The following is a 19102-nucleotide window of genomic DNA, read 5'->3' on the forward strand; positions in this document are numbered from 1 at the left end:
GCCATTTTAATAATGTCTTTAATAAACTGTGCCAAAGAAAAAGATGGTAGAATGTCTCATTAACTAAAAATCAGTGGCACTCACTCCCTTTATGACATAATGCACTGAGAAACTGGTGCTAGGACAACATCAGATGGACTATTCCACATAGTCTGGACCACCTCTAGCTTGCAGACATCACAGCCGGGCCACAAAAAATGTACACATATAATGTATAATTATAATTGTTATGCTGTAGGACTTTTTATAGACCACAACTCACCATTTAACACTGTTGTATTATCAAAGGTGGTCTCAAAACTCTTGCACTAGGAACATAGTGCCACACCACACAACTGGAGATTTGGACTTCCTAATAGAGGCATGTCAGCACTGGCAGCATCACAACAGTCTTCGGAGCTCTTTTGTGTACTGCTTGTTTACCTATGATAATGTGGCCAAAATCACCCAACTCCACCATTATATCTTCTACTTGCATTTAGTGGCAACAATGAAGAGATGACTTATAGAGAGGAAATTTCTCTTTTGATATTACAGTGCCGGGTCAAAAATCTCTCTCATACTGTTGGCAAAATCAAGGATTTGATCATAGACTTTAATAAGTGGAGGTAGACCACATTTCCAATTACAATGGAGTAGATTCTTTGGAGGAGGTCCACAGCTTTACATGTATCATAGTTACCATCTAATGACCTAAAGTGGAGCTAAAGTCTCAGCTAAAGTGAAGAAGGCTCACAAATCCCTTTATTTCATTAAATGTCTGAGGAGTTATTGAATACTTTTATATATATTTACCAACTTCTACAGGTGTAAAGTGACAATTCTCTTCATTGGTCACATAACATTCTAGTTTGGAACCTGATCAATCTACCTCGATCGATCTCAAATCTTGATGAAGTTGACACAGAACATTACTGGCATGTAATTGGACATATTGTATATAACACATGCTACCTTAGAAAGGCTAACATTATGGTTAAAATGATCAGCCCTTTAGTACAGCCATGTTTCAGTGCCTCTATTCTGTCAAATGGCACAGGGTCATTCATACATCAATAGATTCAGGGAGAGGATACTCAAACAAAAAATAAATTATTGTTTCTTCAGTGTGTGGGCAGGACACCCCTGCTGCATATGTTCCGGGGGAGCAACCATTGTCAGCTCAATACCTCCCCTGGGATGCTTGCTGGCAGCCTCCCTGGCCGACAGTAATTCCCTAACCTCCCGCATGGCTCCATAGGAGATGGAGTCCTCCACAGCCTGGTTGATAGCTGGGGTGGTCACTAGGAGGTGCTGTCTGGAATCAACAGCCTGGCTGGACGAGTCTTCAGCCCCATCTGGAAGTGCAATTGGGACCAGGTGGTCAAGCACCTGGAACACTTCTGGATGGGCTATTAAAGGGTAAAAAGCCATCACCACTCGGGAGCCAGAATCGGGAGGAAGACGATGAGGTTGCCTGGTAGGAGTGGTGGCGCCAAGGTGGAGAGTTGTGTGTCTTATTTAACTGCTTTTCGGACTGTGTATTACCTGTGGGACATGGAGAAGATGTGTGCCCACAGGGAAAGAAAAATAAAAAATCTGTGTACTTTAACACGTGCCTCTCGGTCAGTCTGTGACGGGCCTTTTCCACATATATATATATATATATATATATATATATATATATACATACAGTATATATATATATATATATATATATATATATATATACATACACATACGCATGGGGAGCAGCTTAAGGACCCGATGGGTACCGCGAAACCTCATGCCTGAGGACCACGACAGGGTACTTATCTCTCTTTCTTTGTTCCCTTAGGAAGAATGAAGCAGCACCGCCAGGAATACATCCGGACTCGCTATACCACAAGACACTTCTGGGTTCCTTTCGTTTCCCCCTGGTCCAAATTTGATGACGTCACTACCATCCATCTACCACCGTGGCTCCGTCCCAGCATTCCATGTCCACTTCTGTTCCTACCCCATAAATTGTCCGACTGTTATTGTTATTGTCGAATGTCATATGTGCATACTGACTGTGGAGACTGAACTGTGTTACAGTATACGGGGACAGAAACCCCAAACCTTCATTATTTCTTGTGTGCTTCTTTTACAGTGGCGTAGTCGGCAGGATACAAAAGCCTGAAAGATGTCAGAAGGACAGGAGCTGAACACGGTCCTAACAACCTTGATGACTGAGCTCCAGAATTTGAAGGTGGAGCAAGCTGTGGCGGAAGCTCCACCTACTCCAACTGTCCCTCTTGCCGAGTCGGACAACATCGAGTCCTTTTTGATGGTATTCGAGAGGACTGCCTCTCAGAACAAGTAGCCGAGGGCGGAGTGGGCCTCCATACTGGCGCCGTATTTGAAAGGCCTTGCGCAGAGGGCTTATCATGACCTCCCCAAAGAGGAAGCCGCCAACTAAGACCTCCTGAGGGATGAGATATTCAAATGCTTCGATGTGACCTCGGGCCAGCAGGCGAGGGAATGTCAGTGGAAATATGACCCAGAACGCCCTGCCAGAGCCCAGGCGTTTGAGTTCTGGGGCAAGCTCAGGCGCTGGCTACGGCCAGACATCAACCAGGCACGCCAGGTGGTGGAGCAGGTGGCCTGTGAGGGGCTTATGAATGCCATGCTGGACTACCTCAACCCACAACATCACTATAAGGACATAAACGGCCTTCTGGAGGTCTTTGAGCACCATCTGGCGGTCAACCAAGCCGAGGGGTCAGAGCGGTCTGCTCGCAGGGCCCGACAGGGACGTGTTGCTAACCCTGAGCCAACCCGTCGCGTTGCAGAAGCTCCGGTAAGGCATAAAGAAAAGGTGCCCACTTTGCTGCGCTGTTTCAGGTGCAGGTAGCTGGGTCATATTCTCACCGCCTGTCCTCTCAACGCCGAGCCGATGGACTGCACCTGGATTAAAGGAGAAAGGTACTGTGCTCTGTCAAATCCCTTGGCTGTTCCAAACACAGGAGTGGTGTTGATAAATGGGCATATGGTCAGGGATTTATTTGACACCGAAAGCAACATTACCATTGTTGCCCGCTGTTATATTCTACCGTGACAGTGGTTAACTCAAAAGACAAGTGTGACATGTGTACATGGGTAGACCAGACTATATAGGTCCGCAAAGTACTTCATAACCTGGAAGGGTGACCCAAAACAACTGCTCGTTGCGGTACTACTTGAGCCTTCCCGGTTATATTTTGAAAAGACTGGTTGGAAAGCAAAAGCGGTAGAGAAGCAACCATTCCTAGAAAGAGGTTGGGTCTGATTATGGATGGACAAGGGACTGTCTCAGCTGCTTCCACGCCCTGCTCTTCGGCAGCTGTTGATGACGTGGACGGCTGGGAGGAGGATTCTACAGTGACGGACCTCGATCCAGAAGTACAAATGGATGAGGTTCCGAACTGGATGACCTCTAACCTGGTCCCATCGTCAGATCCGCTCACCGACATAGATTTTCAATTTCGGTCTACGCCGGCTTCATTTAAAAGAGAATAGTGGAATGATGATTCCCTGAAGTTCCACCAAAATGACATTGTTTCCATTGATGGGCCATTGCTGGAAGATTACCCACCACCGGGACACTGCTTTGTTCTTCAAAATGATCTGTTGTATTGAGTAGTGGAACACAAAGGCAAGGTCAGGAAGGTCTGCGAGCTAGCGCACGTCCACCTCTTAGGAGCCTATCTCGGGGGCCAAGAAAACATCAGAAAGAGTGAAACTCCGATTTTATTGGCCCCCGAAATCAATGAGGAGTTCTGACGGTTTTGTCAGTCCTGCCCAGAGTGTCAACTGTGTCAGATTCCCAGGAGGGACCGTGCTTCTCTAGTTCCGATTCCCTTCATTGATGTGCCCTTTGAACAGATCGGTGTCGTTCTGGTAGGACCCCTGCAGCCTTCGACCCGAGGCCATAAATACATATTGGTTATGGTTGATTACGCGACTTGATACCTGTTAGGGCTTTTTTCCAGGTAGGCATACCAAAAGAAGTCCTTACAGACCAGGGTACGCCCTTTACTTCGGATAAGTTCAGGGAGGTTGCCAAGTTACTCTGTATTAAGCATCTTAAGTCGTCTGTTTATCACCTGCAGACAGACAGGTTGACCAAACCTCTGACCAAACCCTTAAACAGATGCTCCGCAAGGTAGTCAGCGCAGACTGTAGGAACTGGGACCAACTCTTGCCCCTTGTACGTTTTGCATATTGGGAGGTGCCCCAAGCCTCCACAGGGTTTTCCCCTTTTGAACTCTTCTAAAAGAAGGTTGGGAAGGGGAGGCACTTTCTTCTACTAACATTTTGGAATATATCGCACAGTTACATGATAGATTGGCTAAAATCTGACCTCTGCTAAATGAGCACATATCGAAAGCTCAAGCAGCACAGGCAAGGAATTATAACAGGAACACCTCCCTGTGAGAGTTCCAGCCGGGAGACCGGGTGCTTGTGCCCCCTTCCCACTTTAATTATTGGCTCATTGGCAGTGCCCTTACAAGGTTAAAGAGAGAAAAGGGCTTGTTGATTATTTGGTTAAACAACAGAACTGTCAACCGAGTGAGAGTGTATATCATGTCAACTTACTGAAGCTGTGGAGGGGCGGGGAAGACTGGTTCCTCGCCAGCCCAGCCCTCTCCCTTTTGTCAGAAAAATCGGTCCTTAACCTCAGCCTCAATTTGACTTCCCACCAGCGACAGGAGCTGGAAACTGCAATCCTGTCTATCCTGTAAGTAGTCAACGAAGCACCCGGCCACACCTCGCTGATTCAACACGACATCGTGACAGACCCTGGGGTGGTAGTCACGGAACGGCCTTATCGCCTCCTGCAGGCAAAATGTGCAAAGGTAGAGTTAGAGGCGCAAGGCATGTTAGATATGGATATCATCAAGGAAAGTCACAGCCTGTGGTCCAGTCCTATCGTCCTCATTTCTAAGCCCAATGGTTCAAGGAGATTTTGTAATGACTTTTGGCGTCTGAATCAAGTCTCCAAATTCAATGTGTTCCCCATGCCCTGCGTGGGTGAACTCCTTGAGCGGTTGGGGACAGCACGTTATTTGACTACTCTTGACGTGACTAAGGGATACTGGCAAATTCCCTTAATGGCATCCGCAAGAGAGAAAACAGCTTTCAGCACCCCTAGCGGGCACTGGCAGTACAAGGTTGTCCCATTCGGACTGCATGAGGCACCGGTGACCTTCCAGCGTCTGGTAGACAGAGTGCTTAAGCCACATCAGTCCTATTATGCCGCCTACCTTGATGACGTTGTCATCTATTCTGGCACCTGGGAGGAACGTGCTGCGTATCAATTCTCAGAAATGTTTTTTTGGGTTAAACGAAGCCAAAGTATTTAGGCTACCTGGTGAGATGAGTGAAGCCACAGTGTTCAAAAATGAAAGACATCCTTGGATGGCCCCGTCTGATAACCAAGAGGTAAGTGCAAGCTTTCTTAGGACTAGCGAGCTACTACAGCCTGTTTGTACCTCGTTTTTCCGAGAGAGCTGCCCCCTTGACGAACCTGACAAAGAAAAAGGCCCCTTTTCATGAGGTGTAGGATGACTTGACAGAACGGGCATTCAGTGACTTAAAGATGGCCCTCACAATGGCACCAGTGTTGAGAACTCCTGACTTTTCTCATCCTTTCCTTCTCTAGACCTATGCTTAGGACACAGGTCTAGGCGCCGTGCTGAGCCAAAGCATTGATGGTGTCGAACACCCCGTGATATACCTGAGCCGAAAACTGTTGGACCGGGGACAAGGTATGCAGCGGTAGAGCGGGAGGCTCTGGTGATAAAGTGGGCAGTGACTCACCTTTGGTACTACCTGTTGGGACGCCAGTTAACCCTGGTGACTGACCATGCTGATCTCCAGTGGATAGCTGTACATAAGGAATCAAACCCCTGAGTCACCAGGTGTTTTTTAGACCTGCAACCGTATAAGGTTACTGTCACTTATCGCCGGGGTAACCTCCAGGCTAACGCTGATGCTCTCACTCGGGTTCACGACCGCTCAGTTTGGGCCGCCCGACCCGATGGCTCTGGGCCCTAGGGGGTCATGTCACGCACGAGCGCATGGGGAGCAGCTTAAAAACCCGACGGGTACCGTGAAACCTCATGCCTTGGGACAATGACAGGGTACTAATCTCTCTTTCTTTGTTTCCTCAGGAAGAATGAAGCAGCACAGCCATGAAACACCCGGACTCGATATACCACAAGACACTTCCGGGTTTCCTTCGCTTCCCCCTGTTCCAAATCTGATGACGTCACTACCATCCATCTACCACCATGGCTCCTTCCCAGCATTCCATGTACACTTCCGTTCCTACACCATAAATTGTCCGACTCTTATTTTGTTATTATCGAATGTCATGTGTGCATACTGACCGTGGGAACTGAACTGTGTTACAGTATACGGGGAAAGAAACCCAAAACCTTCATTATTTGTTGTGTGCTTCTTTTACAATATGTATTCTGGTCACAACATACACCAATGTCTTTTCTTTCTCTCTCTCCAAGCAAACCTTTGTCTTCCACCTCCTGACTCTGCAACTCCCCCTGGTGATACCCACAGAACCCAAAAGAGAAATCCTAAACTTGAAGTTCCATGTTGCCCTGTGGGAATCCTGGACACTGCTGCCACGCAGGAGGACTGACATCTAGTGGTCTGAGGAAAGGGCTGTCCTGTGTTTGCCCTCTCCCCCGGTCCTTCCAGAACAATATGAGACCCAGGAACACTCCAACTACACCGTGTGATAAAAACTCTGTTAAAACAGGTAGGAATTGGTAGTCTGTTGCCAGGTCAATTATATATATATAGTATATATATATATATACTGTATATATATATATACTGTATATATATATATATATATATATATATATATATATATATATATATACACATACAGTATATATATTGTGGAACTGGACCCGGACACACACAGATGGACATCGTTTGTTCACCCAACACACTCATTTATTTTATATACACTATTTACAAATCACTTGTGCACACCCAGTGCCTCCAGCACCGATCCACCAAAGTCCAGGCCTCACAGTCAAAATTGACTTCCTTCTGGCCAACTCCACTCCTTTCTCTAGCTCCGTCCTCTTCCACCCGACTCTTGCTGATGAACGAAGGGAGGCAGCCCCTTAAATACCAGCCTGGATGGGCTCCAGCTGCTTTCCTGGCAATCCCCCGTGTGGCAGAAGTGCCGGCTGCACATCCGGAAGCCACCCCAGGTGTCCCAAGTCTTCTTCCCCCCAGCACTTCCTGGTGTGGCGGAAGTGCTGAGGTCCAGGGTCCTTCAGGCACCGGGGCGCCCCCTCGTGGTCTGAAGGAGGCACAAGCCCTCCTCCGGTCCTCCTGGGCTTCCCGGCTGGGCTCCATCCCCAGCCGCATGCCACTATATATATATATATATATACACACTGCCCGTGCTCTAAAAAACCTGGGTTCCTAGAAACTATTGAAATTGTCAGAAAAGAAATTGAAATGTAGAGTCGCCCTTTTGTTTTGCGGACATACTCTCCTTAGAGGCTTCTTTTTGGCAATGTGCTTGCTTTGCTTGTGTATTATTGGCTAAGGAAGTTTGTCTTTCGTCAGTGGTTCCACTTTGGAGACGGATTTGCTTTCATTCAGCTTCATGCTGTAGCCTCGTACCTCTTTCTTCTTCCGACTCGTTAATTTGGGGAGCCTTGACGGCTCTTTGAGCTTCATGCTGTAGCCTCACACTTCCGGGCCACCTAACACTACCGGGCTGGACAGACAGACACTCACACTTCCACGCGTAGACGTTTATATATTTTGCATTCATTGTATCATGTTGTGTATTCATTTGTTAGTATTGTATTACAGCTATTAGTGTGGTGCAAATACTGTATACAAGTAAGAATTTTATTGTAAGCATGACAAGAAATTCAGATATGCATTTTTTGCAATATTTTAAAGTAATATAAAAGTGTTATAGCTATGCAATGTTTTAAATTCTGAATTTCTTAATTTGCATTTCCTTTGTAAGATCACAATGGAACTTAGAATGCACATATACTGTCAGACACCATGCAAGAACCAACCTTTAATGGTAAATCAGCCAATTAAAGTGTACTCTCTGCCATTCTGTAAGAGGTTGAGTTATTTGTGGTAATTAAGAAAACAAGCCACATTTTGCAAAATGAAAGGAAATTGTAGTACCACAAGAAAACCCGCACAAACACAGGAAGATGATGAAAACCCTCTGATCAGATCAGGAATCGAACATAAATCTTTGGAGCTGAGAAGCAACAGCACTAGTTATCTTACTATTCTGCTACCCAGATTTCTTAAAGTGTACTTAAAGTTTATAAAATTCCTTTATTGTACTTTGAGATGCAATTTATATTTCTCTTTTTAAATAATTAGAAAAATATGTAAAATACAGTAAGATGCATCATTAGACAAGATAACATTGCTTCTCTACTTAAAATATTTGTTATAGATGTAGCTGTAAAATCCTTAACACACACTATTATTGGATGCATCGAACATTCAATAAGCCAAGTTTTATAATTTAAATGCTTCTGAAATAAGTATAGTTTGTGCTGCTACTGAGATATGATACTACTGCGATAAGCACTGGATTTTCTATAACCTTTATTGGCAAGGTGCAGCTTTATAAAATGGTTACATGGCTGCATAGTGTAGTATCTGTTTAGACTGTGGTATATTTGCCACAACACACTTGCACCATTCAGATCAACACTATTTTCATCATATATTTAATATATTGGTGATACATGCCAATTGTTTTGATTGTCCTTTATTATATTTAGTATACCGATACTCTCCTGCACACAGTCACAGTCCTGGATTTTCAAAAATATCTTATGTTATTCTAATAAAACAGAAAATAAAGTCTACCAAACAAAGGTCCTTCAGTTTTGAATACGAAACCACAACTGAAGATAAAAGTGAAACCACCCGTAAGTAATTTATAAGTCAATGATAGGATCCTGTGCCGACATACAAAAACATGGTGACAGCCATAAAACCTTAAAATATCTTTGTTTCAGCAATATCAGTAAAAATAACACTACAACACAGGAAATACCTACTTTGCCAGAAGACTGAATGCCCTTGATCATTGCTAGGCAGACCATCGCCCAGGCAGAAAGCAAACAGACTGTCATCTTCCAATTGAGCCCACCACTTTCAGAAATGGAATTAGATATGTCCAGTGCAACCCTGTACCAGTAGTAGGTGGTGGCAGAGCTTTTTTCACATTCTGGCTCCACAACTACAAAAGAAGTAGAATAGAAAAAAATTAATTCACAAAATGAAGCCCGGAAAGGGTGTAACATAACATAACAACCACAGAATGTATATTCTGGTGAAATGTTTTCATGAACGTATGGGAGATGTACGAGCTACATACAGAATGTCCAAAGAGAACATTTGTAATTATTTTAATCTCAAATGTACAGGATACTCAAGGAGAACTTTTGTAATTTTTAAAATCTAACTTTATCTTGTATCTACATGAAAACATCTCATACATACGTAAAAGTACCTTGTACCTACATAAAAACATGTTGTACGTACATGAAAGTATCTCGTACATACAAGATAGTTTCATGTATGTACGAAGTAAGGCTTATCCTATAATTTTTTTCATTGTGCAGTTTAGAGCTTCCGTATTTGTGTGCATATCCTCATATTATTAAATTCTGTGGTCTACGCTTCTGTCTTAATGATTACCTTCTTAATTTGCCTTTAAATGTTTAATTAACAACTCTGCATGGCTAAACGCATTATTTCCCATTGACTTTATGCTCTTAAGCTAATCATCCCAATTTTATTATCTGAAATGAGCAAATTTAAATAACAATACTGCTTAATCTATATGCCTCCATCTATACTTGCAGCTGACATAGGTGGTTATGGCAGAAGGAGAATCAGATCCTAGAAAACTTCAATTCAGTATACAGATACAGTACGTGCAGTTGACATGCTAATTCTTAACATACACACAAGAATGATGGAAACAGAGTTTATGGAGAATATGCAAGAAAAAAATAAGACTGCGCAATAATACCAATGGGTGACTGTAGATGAATAAGGTATGGTGGTGTATTCCGAGGAAGGCTAAAGGATAAAGTAGGCACTGTCTTTACTGGTACACATTTCTAAAAAAAAAACACTCTCAACAGTGATGCAAAAAGTCAACTGCCACTTACTACCTCTCCACTTGAATTCCTGAAGGACATTTATTTCAATAGCCAAGCTGAACTAATACCCTTCTCTAACTCCAGTATTAGGCAACGTAAGTTACACTAGTCTCCTGAATTTTTTGTAAATTACCAGGGATGTTAGTCAAAGGTGAGCTGACAACTCTGCAGACTTTACAGACAAAAAGTTTGATTAAAGAGCAGCCATTTTAAGTTTGTAGGCCCCAAGCTGAAATCTTGTCTCCTCTGATGGGGACACTCAGGCACTTATGAGAAGGCACTGACATGTACGGCACTGACATGTACCTGTAGGTGCATCAGCCAAAGCTACACTTTTTTGCAAGGTGCATACATCTCTTTCTGGGGTCTAGAATATCACCCTCTCTTACAGTTTGGAAGCATTCACTCCTTAGAGATGTTGAGGCAAAACACTACGTGAAATCTGAACTCCCTAGCTCTATGATCAGCTATTCCAAAATCTGCATTTGTGCCAGTGACCAAATCCAGTCTTAGGGGAAAAGCTTTATTTCAGGACGGGAATATCAGTAGTTAAATTACTGTGCCAGAAAAAGTAACTCTTTTTTTCCTACAAACCTACCAATGACACAGTGAAAAAACCAAAGTAAGATCATGAGAGTCTTCATACCATAATTATCTTCTGGAAGGCTTGGTATTGTCAAAACAGCTTTATTTGTGCAAGATAAATTATAATCTTAATTATGGAGTAATCAACCAGCCATACAGTTGCATTCTGTAGTGTAAATGCTATTGTATAACAAGCTTGTAGAATAACTGTGTTAGGTAAACATCTGTTTACTAGTTATGGTCTAAAATTAAAACAAGGCAGATGAGTGTCACATCATAACGCTTTATCATTTTCTGACCCAACGCTGCATACATGAGCAAGAAAGGATAAGCTAACAATGATGTCATCCATCCATCCATCCATTTTCTAACCCGCTGAATCTGAATACAGGGTCACGGGGGTCTGCTGGAGCCAATCCCAGCCAACACAGGGCACAAGGCAGGAACCAATCCTGGGCAGGGTGCCAACCCACCGCAGGACACACACAAACACACCCACACACCAAGCACACACTAGGGCCAATTTAGAATCGCCAATCCACCTAACCTGCATGTCTTTGGATTGTGGGAGGAAACCCACGCAGACACGGGGAGAACATGCAAACTCCACGCAGGGAGGACCCGGGAAGCGAACCCGGGTCACCTAACTGCGAGGCAGTAGCGCTACCACTGCACCACCGTGCCGCCCCCAATGATGTCATGCTAAAGTTTAAAGAGAAAAATACTAAATAAAATTCTGTAAATCAAGAAACTCTGGAGAATTCTAAATGAACCTAAACAGCATTTTCTGTGTTATAATTTATAAATCTTGTCTGAGATATTGCATTCTTTGTTTATTTCACTACATAGTTAAGGAAATAACTAAAACAAGTGTAGGTTAGTTACCTTGATTATAAGTCTAATGACTGAGAACCTAGAGTTTAAAGCTGAGTAAATTAGCTTAACTTAGAAGCCTTCAACAAAATGTCTAAAAATTGGCATTGTGAAAAGTAAAGGATAAAATTCACTAAAAAAACCCATCTACATCTCTTCTCTACAAGATGCCCAAATACTTGTGAAATCATTAAAGCAAGGGACATTTTTTCTTACCAATTTTTAATTTTGCTAAATCTAAATTAAAAATCATAATTGATATCCTCTAATCAGTAGGCACATTTTATTTCATTTGCAGTTAATACTTTTCAAACTGTGGTCTAAAGTAGATACTGGTGTAAAAGTTATTAACTGTTTCTTTTTTTCCCTAGATCCATATCCCAGATCTGAATAACCTCACTGTAGTTATAGATACTGCTAGAGCTAAATCTGTGAAACTTTAACAAAGAAGAATGAAAAGACACCAAAAACTAGTCACATATCTATGGCAAACACTATCTTAAGACACTTTGCAGGCATAATACAACTTTCTACATTTGTACAGTTTTCTACAGCTTACCTGATCTGCCCAGGGGCCCTCAGTGTGACCAACCACCAATTCAGCACACCATAAAATAACAAGGTATACCTGGTATGATTTTAGTGATGAAGGTCAAATTTACCCAACATTTTATCTGATTATACATCCTTTGAAGTACTAACATTATTAGTAAATTATACTATTAATTTACAGGTTTTCTGAACTACAGCTAATGCGCATTCTTACTTGATTTTACCAGCTTTCTAGTTGAGCTACATTATGCTATGACACTTAGTGCCACTATTACTTTAACTGAGCTACTTCTATGGATGTTGAAAATTTTGTTCAAACTTAATGGAAGATAATTGAATCATCAGTTACAAACACCAGGAATCAGATCATTATGTAATTTCACCTCTAACAGGCACTCTAGTCTGTACTTGAGTATACTCGGAAAATGTCCAGGGATGAACAAGCAGCTAGACTTAGACTTTAGAAGTTTATTTTTTCCGGGGTATGTATCTTTTAGCACTTTTCAGTTCTTATGACAGATGCTCATATCTTACTGTATGTATCTTTTATTCAATTAGTTTCCTTGAGCAAGAATGACTTTAGAGTATGTAAATGCACTAAATGTACATTTGTATACAAGATGCATGGTGTTTTGTATTTTACAATAATGGTCTTTCAAATATTAACCTGTGCTGCACTCTGACATAGTCCATTGGGAAAAACACTATACAGGAAAGGGACTCAGAGTTGAGTATGAGTAAACAGTTGACATTAAAATGGTATAAGTGGCAGCCATCTAAAATAAGAATCTGTAGTGCATGCTAATTTTCTAACTGGATGGAACGTAAACATAACATTTTCAAGCCTACTTAATCCAACTCAGGGTCATAACAGAATTGGATGCAAAGCAGGAAATAACCTTGGAAAAAGTGTCAGTCCTTTGCAGGGCCAACTCATGCATACTCTCATGTTCACACTTTTGGTCACACAAGGTCATTTGGAATTTCCAAATAATCTAACCTGTGTGTGGGAGAAAAACTGATGCGGAGCTATAGATGAATGGATAGCTGAGCACTGGATTCACACCTAGGAAGTTGAAAACAAACATGAGATGACAATACTCTGCACTGTGTGACCCTGCCACCTGTTATTTTTTTTATCCAAAAAAATGGATGATTCTTTTCAAACGAGTGGAACAAACACATATTTTTAAACCTGCTTAATCCAAGTCAGGGTCATAAATGAACATAACCTATCCAGGCAGCATAGGGTGTAAGGCAAATAGCATCATGGTCAGGGTGTAAGTCACAAACATGCACAAAGAAACTAATTTTGTACTGGGCCAAATTAATATATAACAAAGAGTCTTTGGGCAAATAGTAGAAAAAATGAGAGAAACCATTTCAAGCAACTTTACAAAGTGTATTATAACACATAGAGCACTGGAATATACAGCATACGGTTGCTGTTACAAACCTACCACCTCACTCCCTTTGTGACCCTGAACAACTCATTTAATCTACTTGTGATCTGCCTGCACATTTAAAATAATATTAGTTTTCAGAACTGAAAGGACCAGCATTTATAGTGTACAGCAACAAACTAACAATTACAAGCTGGTTATAATTACATGAAACAAGTAGACAAATCAAATGAGTTGTGCTATGAAAAACCATCAAAAGTTACAAAATAGATACCTGATACATTAATTAGAGATGTATAATGATTAGAAACATGGAAGCCATTGGTGTGCAGTCCTGCTAATTATATATAAACACCGCAAAACAGAATGACTGTACATCATGATTTCACTGAGATTCTCAAATCCATAATGAATAGACCATTAACATTCTTGCAATACAACTCTCATGAAAGGATGTCACATGTTTGTTCTTAATGCATTTCCTGCACTGCTTCTCCTGGAGCACTTATCATGATATAAAACAAGACAAACAGAGGCATTGTTTTTGAAATAAATGCAGTCAGAAATATACTGCGGTATAAAATCATCAGATTTCTAGAACATGTTTTTGATGTTTATTTTTCTTTTTAATTTCTAATGTTCATGAATGTGTATAAATAGTGAAGATCTTTGTGGAATTACAGTATGTGACCTTTTCTATATCCTCATATGCTATAAGTCACATGTACAAGATCCAGAGCTACCAAAAAAATGCAGATTCCCCTATTACTGCATTCATGACCTAATATAAAAAAACATGAAAGAAAGAAAAAATAGGTGTTTACCAATGCTGCATGTCTCAGTTTTTTGTGGTACTGATCCTCAGAAATTGACATCCTGATTTTCCTTAATTGATGTGAATGATTAGTGCTTACCAGCATAAGAACAATACCCCTTTAAGTGCAAGAATAATTTATTACAAAGAGACACTGAAACCATCAGACTCATTTTACTTCTCATCATGTGAATTTAAGGCACTAAGATATCCATTTTTTATGTGTAGTAATTATGTCTGGTATGCGTACTGTCTTTATCTTAGTTATACTCTTGGGAACATTCATTTTCTTTAACCTGCCTTAAGAGAAAAGAATCTTCTTTTCACAATATACAGTTAGTAACAATGCATATGCAGCTCAGCTGAAAAACTTGAGGTCAATTTGTGCATAGCAAAATGTTCTATTTTCTTCACAGCTTATTGAAAGACCCTTATTACTTTTGTAATTGATTTATTAGTAATTTCATAACAGTGATGTGTTTATGGCACTTCTGCCTTGCATTGCCAGGGAACAGGATTTGATTTACAGATTGGTTACTGTTCATTTGGTGTTTTAAAATTCTTCCGATTGGTCTTATCCTTTGCATGAGATGGATGGTTAGAGCTAAGTTCTGTTAGCAGCAGTGTTGTTTAACCATTTTTTTTTTTGCTATCATCCTGCAGTATCTTGTATTTACATTATATGTGAGTATGAATATGCATGAGCAGCAAAAAAAAAGATATAGAAAGTAAAGGAAAAGGATAAGAATACAGTAGCTAAACTTCCAGTAAAGTGAAAACCGGTCCCTTGGTCATGGTACTGCCTACCAGAGACTGGCCTGGAACAGAAGGGCAAAGGAATTGATCTACTAGGACCTGATGCAGCAGCATTGGCTCCAGCCAAAAGCGAAAGTGGGAGTGAAACTGCTATGCAGGCAAGGAGGATTCATCAATTTCAGGAGGATTATTTTAACTGAGCATGGCCCTTTCATCCCACTGCCAACTGCCAAATGGAAAAGCTGAAATGCAGTTTTCAAGCTGAAGAAAATGATTGTCACACTTGGGTAGGGACAATAAGAGCGACATAATGAAGGATATAAAGAAAGAAATAATGAGCCTAAGCAAGAAGAATGAGAAACAGCACCAAGACATAAAAGACCTGGAGAAATGTTTAAGTACTAAGTTTATTACAGCCTTTACAGAAATTCTGGGAAAAATAAATGAGAAAATGCATGAAAATACCAGTTAAGTTACAGAGTAAAATTAGAGTACTCGCTGTTCAGCTTGAAGATGTTAAGCAAATGTTTATGAGTCGTACTGAAATAGTTGAACAATTGACATCTGCTACTGATGAAAAGGCAACTGCTGCAAAATCAGAATGTGAAATGTTCGCTGACAAACTGGCTGTGCTGGAAGATAGATATAAAAGGAGCAACATTCGAATCAAAGGTCTCCCTGAAAAAAGTGAAAGTCCAAATCCAGTGAAATTCATAGCTGAACTATTCTGTATAACTGGAGAGGACTTCAAATCAGACATGAGATCTCAGCAGCCTAACGTATACTGTATGTGGATCGAATGCTTCAAAACTGAGAAGTCTTATTGTTTGTTTCGACAAACTTTAGGCCAAACAAAACTTCATGTCTCTTCTCACAGAAAGATGAGATTATATTTGAATATAACCGCATTCAAATTTTTCCCAGATTTCTCTCCTGCAACAGCTGTACTACAGTATTAAAAAGCATCTATGCAGTGCTAATATCAGATATAGCCTCTTGTACCATGGCTAAATAAAAGTGAATATTGAAAGCCAGTTGTACATTTTTAGCTCTCCAAATGAAGCACAAAAAGAGCTAAGCAGACTGAACTCGACATCTTTTTCAAACATGATCATGAGCCATACCATGTTCTGACAAGGCAAAGATTCTGTTTGCAACTTGAACCATTTGCCATAACTATGCATTCTATTTCCTTTACAGCTTTATTTTATTTTTTTATTATATTGAATATTTTTTTATTGAATATTTGTACCTTTTGGCAACTACAAAGTAACTAGCCATTTACAGGGTGTTTTTTTCACTTCAAACCCTAGATTTATTGTATTGGGAATATACTACCATACGTTATCTTAGTCTCCATGGGAAGTGTTTAACATCATTCTCTAGGTTTATTGTATTGGGCCTGTACTTTCAATTTTAACCCTTTCTATGCTGCTAATGGAGGGTTCATTTTGTTCTGGACATGTCAGAGAACCGGGACTTTGTGAAGTGTGGTCTGCCTCACTCGGGGAGAAAAAATGGCAATATGGTGCTTTGTGGGGGAGAGAGAGAAAGAGAGCCTTGCTGTTTCTTACTTATCCTTTCTACCTCAATAACTGTTAATGCCAAAACAACAATAGACTTCATAGCCATAACACTTGGCAATAATATAAAATCTAGGTTAAAGCTATCATATGTAAAAATGTACTACTTTAACTTAAGACTACAAAAATGTCAAGAAAAGTTCAGAAACAATGTATTTATGACTAAACAGTGAACTTTGTGAGCAGGAAAGTCAAAAGACTCAATCACGAATAAAAGAGAAGGAAAGTATTCACTCACTTAACCGGTTTAAATGGCAACATAGTATTTTTACAGGAGGCTCACATAATAAGTAAGGATTAGGGGTGTGAGAATCTTAATGCGCAGAACTATACCATTTGTAGTGTCAGACATAATATGTGATCCTGAAGGATGATATGACATGGTGATGGGGAATTTACTTTACTTTATTTTCTGATAAATATTTATGCAGCTAACGTGGATGATAGAGACTTTCTCCAAAATGTATTTGAATCTTTTCCTAATGTGAACATGTAAATGAAAATGTAAATGCAGGAGACTTAAATTGTGTTTTAAATTCAGACCTGAACAGGTCTTCACCTACAGCGTTAATAACATCTAATACTTGCCAAAATAATTACTGAGTTTGTAATGGATCAGAACCTAACAGAACCATGGAGGTTTTTAAATCCTAGCATATTCCTTTTTCTCACAAGTTTATCAGTGTTACTTAAGAACTGGTTATTTCTTCATTGACAATAATTTTTTGCCCATTATCAAATCGTGAAAGTATGACACTATTGTTATCTCCAACTCTCTATTCCCTTCTGATCTTAGTTTACTATGTCCTACAAACTCATCTCGTAGCTGGCATCTTAACCCCCTGTCATTAACTGAAGAGCACTGTACAGAATTCATATCCAACCAAACTGATTATTTTCTGAAGACAAATGTATCCCCAGAGGTCTCTGCATGAATACTTTGGGTAACTCTGAAGGCATATTTAAGAGGACATATTATTTCATATCTTTCTCACAAAAATGAATGATACCAAGAAGGCATCTGAGTTAATCAGCAGAATAGATCTAGAATATAACAGGTCTCCAAATGAGGCACTTTATAAGAAAAGAAAGGTTTTGCAATCAGAATTTAGCATCTTGACTACTAAAGAAACAAAACAGCTCGTCTTTAAATCGTGATGTCATTATTATGAACATAAAGAGAATAAAATAAAGCAGTAAGTCCGCAATTCAATAATAGCAATTACCAACTCAGACAGAGATAAAATCATAGACCACAGTCCTTATATTCTACTCTGACTAAAGAAGATCACAATCTAATGAGTTCTTTGACTCATTACAGATACCACAGCTAGATACTTAGTGCTGTGGAACTGGATAAACCTCTGACACTCTCAGAATTACTAGACGCCATAAACTCACTTCAAAATGTGAAAGCAGCAGACCCTAATGGATACCCAGTGGAATTTTATAAAACAATTCAAATAAGTTATCTCCACTATTATTAGGAACATTTACAGAAGCTAAAGGCAACAAAATTCTGACTCAAACTTTTCACCAAGCATTCATTTTCATCTTTCCTAAGAAAAATGCAGACTTACTGCTAAGTGCATTATATTGACCAACTAGCAAAATACCCGCGCTTCACAACGGCAAAGTACTACCTTAAAATTTTTATTAAGAAGAAAAGTAAACATTTTTAAACTGAGAGAAAATATACCAATAATTATTTCTTAAGGATCTCTTTGTATACCACGTTGTCAGTTTGGCACTCCGGTTGTAATATGACCAAGCCGTGCGCTGAGCTTACACTTGAGCATGCAACGTACAGTTGGCCACATGAAAAGCAATCTTGCCTCAAATCTCACAGCTTGGATTGCTGCTGTCATAATCGGTTTGAGTTTCATAGTTTGTTTCAATTACGTTAGTATTTGCAGGACTTGTTGTGTTGAAGTGACATTCGGCATCTGTCAAGCATTGTAAGCATACAACTTGTTTCATCGATACCTCCAACTCTTCCAGCAGGATGAGATAAACTCTCCAGCCTGTCCTGGGAAAGCGCCAAGGTCTCCTCCCAGTTGGACATGCCTGAAACACCTTCCCAGGGAGGCGTACAGGATGCATCATAATCAGATGCCCAAACATTGCTCTTTTTCATGTGGAGAAAAAGTGTTCTTTTTCAGCTCCTCCCCAATGTCTGCGCTTCTCACCCTTCCACTAAAGCTGAGCCAATACACCTTGTGAAGGAAGCTCATTTCTGCTACTCGTATCTGCAATCTACTTCTTTCAGTCACTACCCAAATTTCGTGGCATAGATGATGGAATGCTACATATTTAGAAAATGTATTGAAATGATAT

The 19102-nt window shown here is 40.5% G+C and overlaps 1 protein-coding gene across 1 annotated transcript in view; it reads right to left on the reverse strand.

The window, feature by feature from the left end:
• The window catches only part of slc6a15 (solute carrier family 6 member 15), a 115805-nt gene that overhangs the window by 41274 nt on the left and 55429 nt on the right, over window positions 1-19102 (reverse strand). The window contains exon 5 of the mRNA XM_039761769.1: window positions 9087-9268. Within this exon, the coding sequence (XP_039617703.1) occupies window positions 9087-9268 (182 nt within the window). The remainder of the gene's footprint in view (window positions 1-9086; window positions 9269-19102) is intronic.

The sequence above is a fragment of the Polypterus senegalus genome, chromosome 8, assembly GCF_016835505.1.
Source record: "Polypterus senegalus isolate Bchr_013 chromosome 8, ASM1683550v1, whole genome shotgun sequence".
Lineage (NCBI taxonomy): Eukaryota > Metazoa > Chordata > Cladistia > Polypteriformes > Polypteridae > Polypterus > Polypterus senegalus.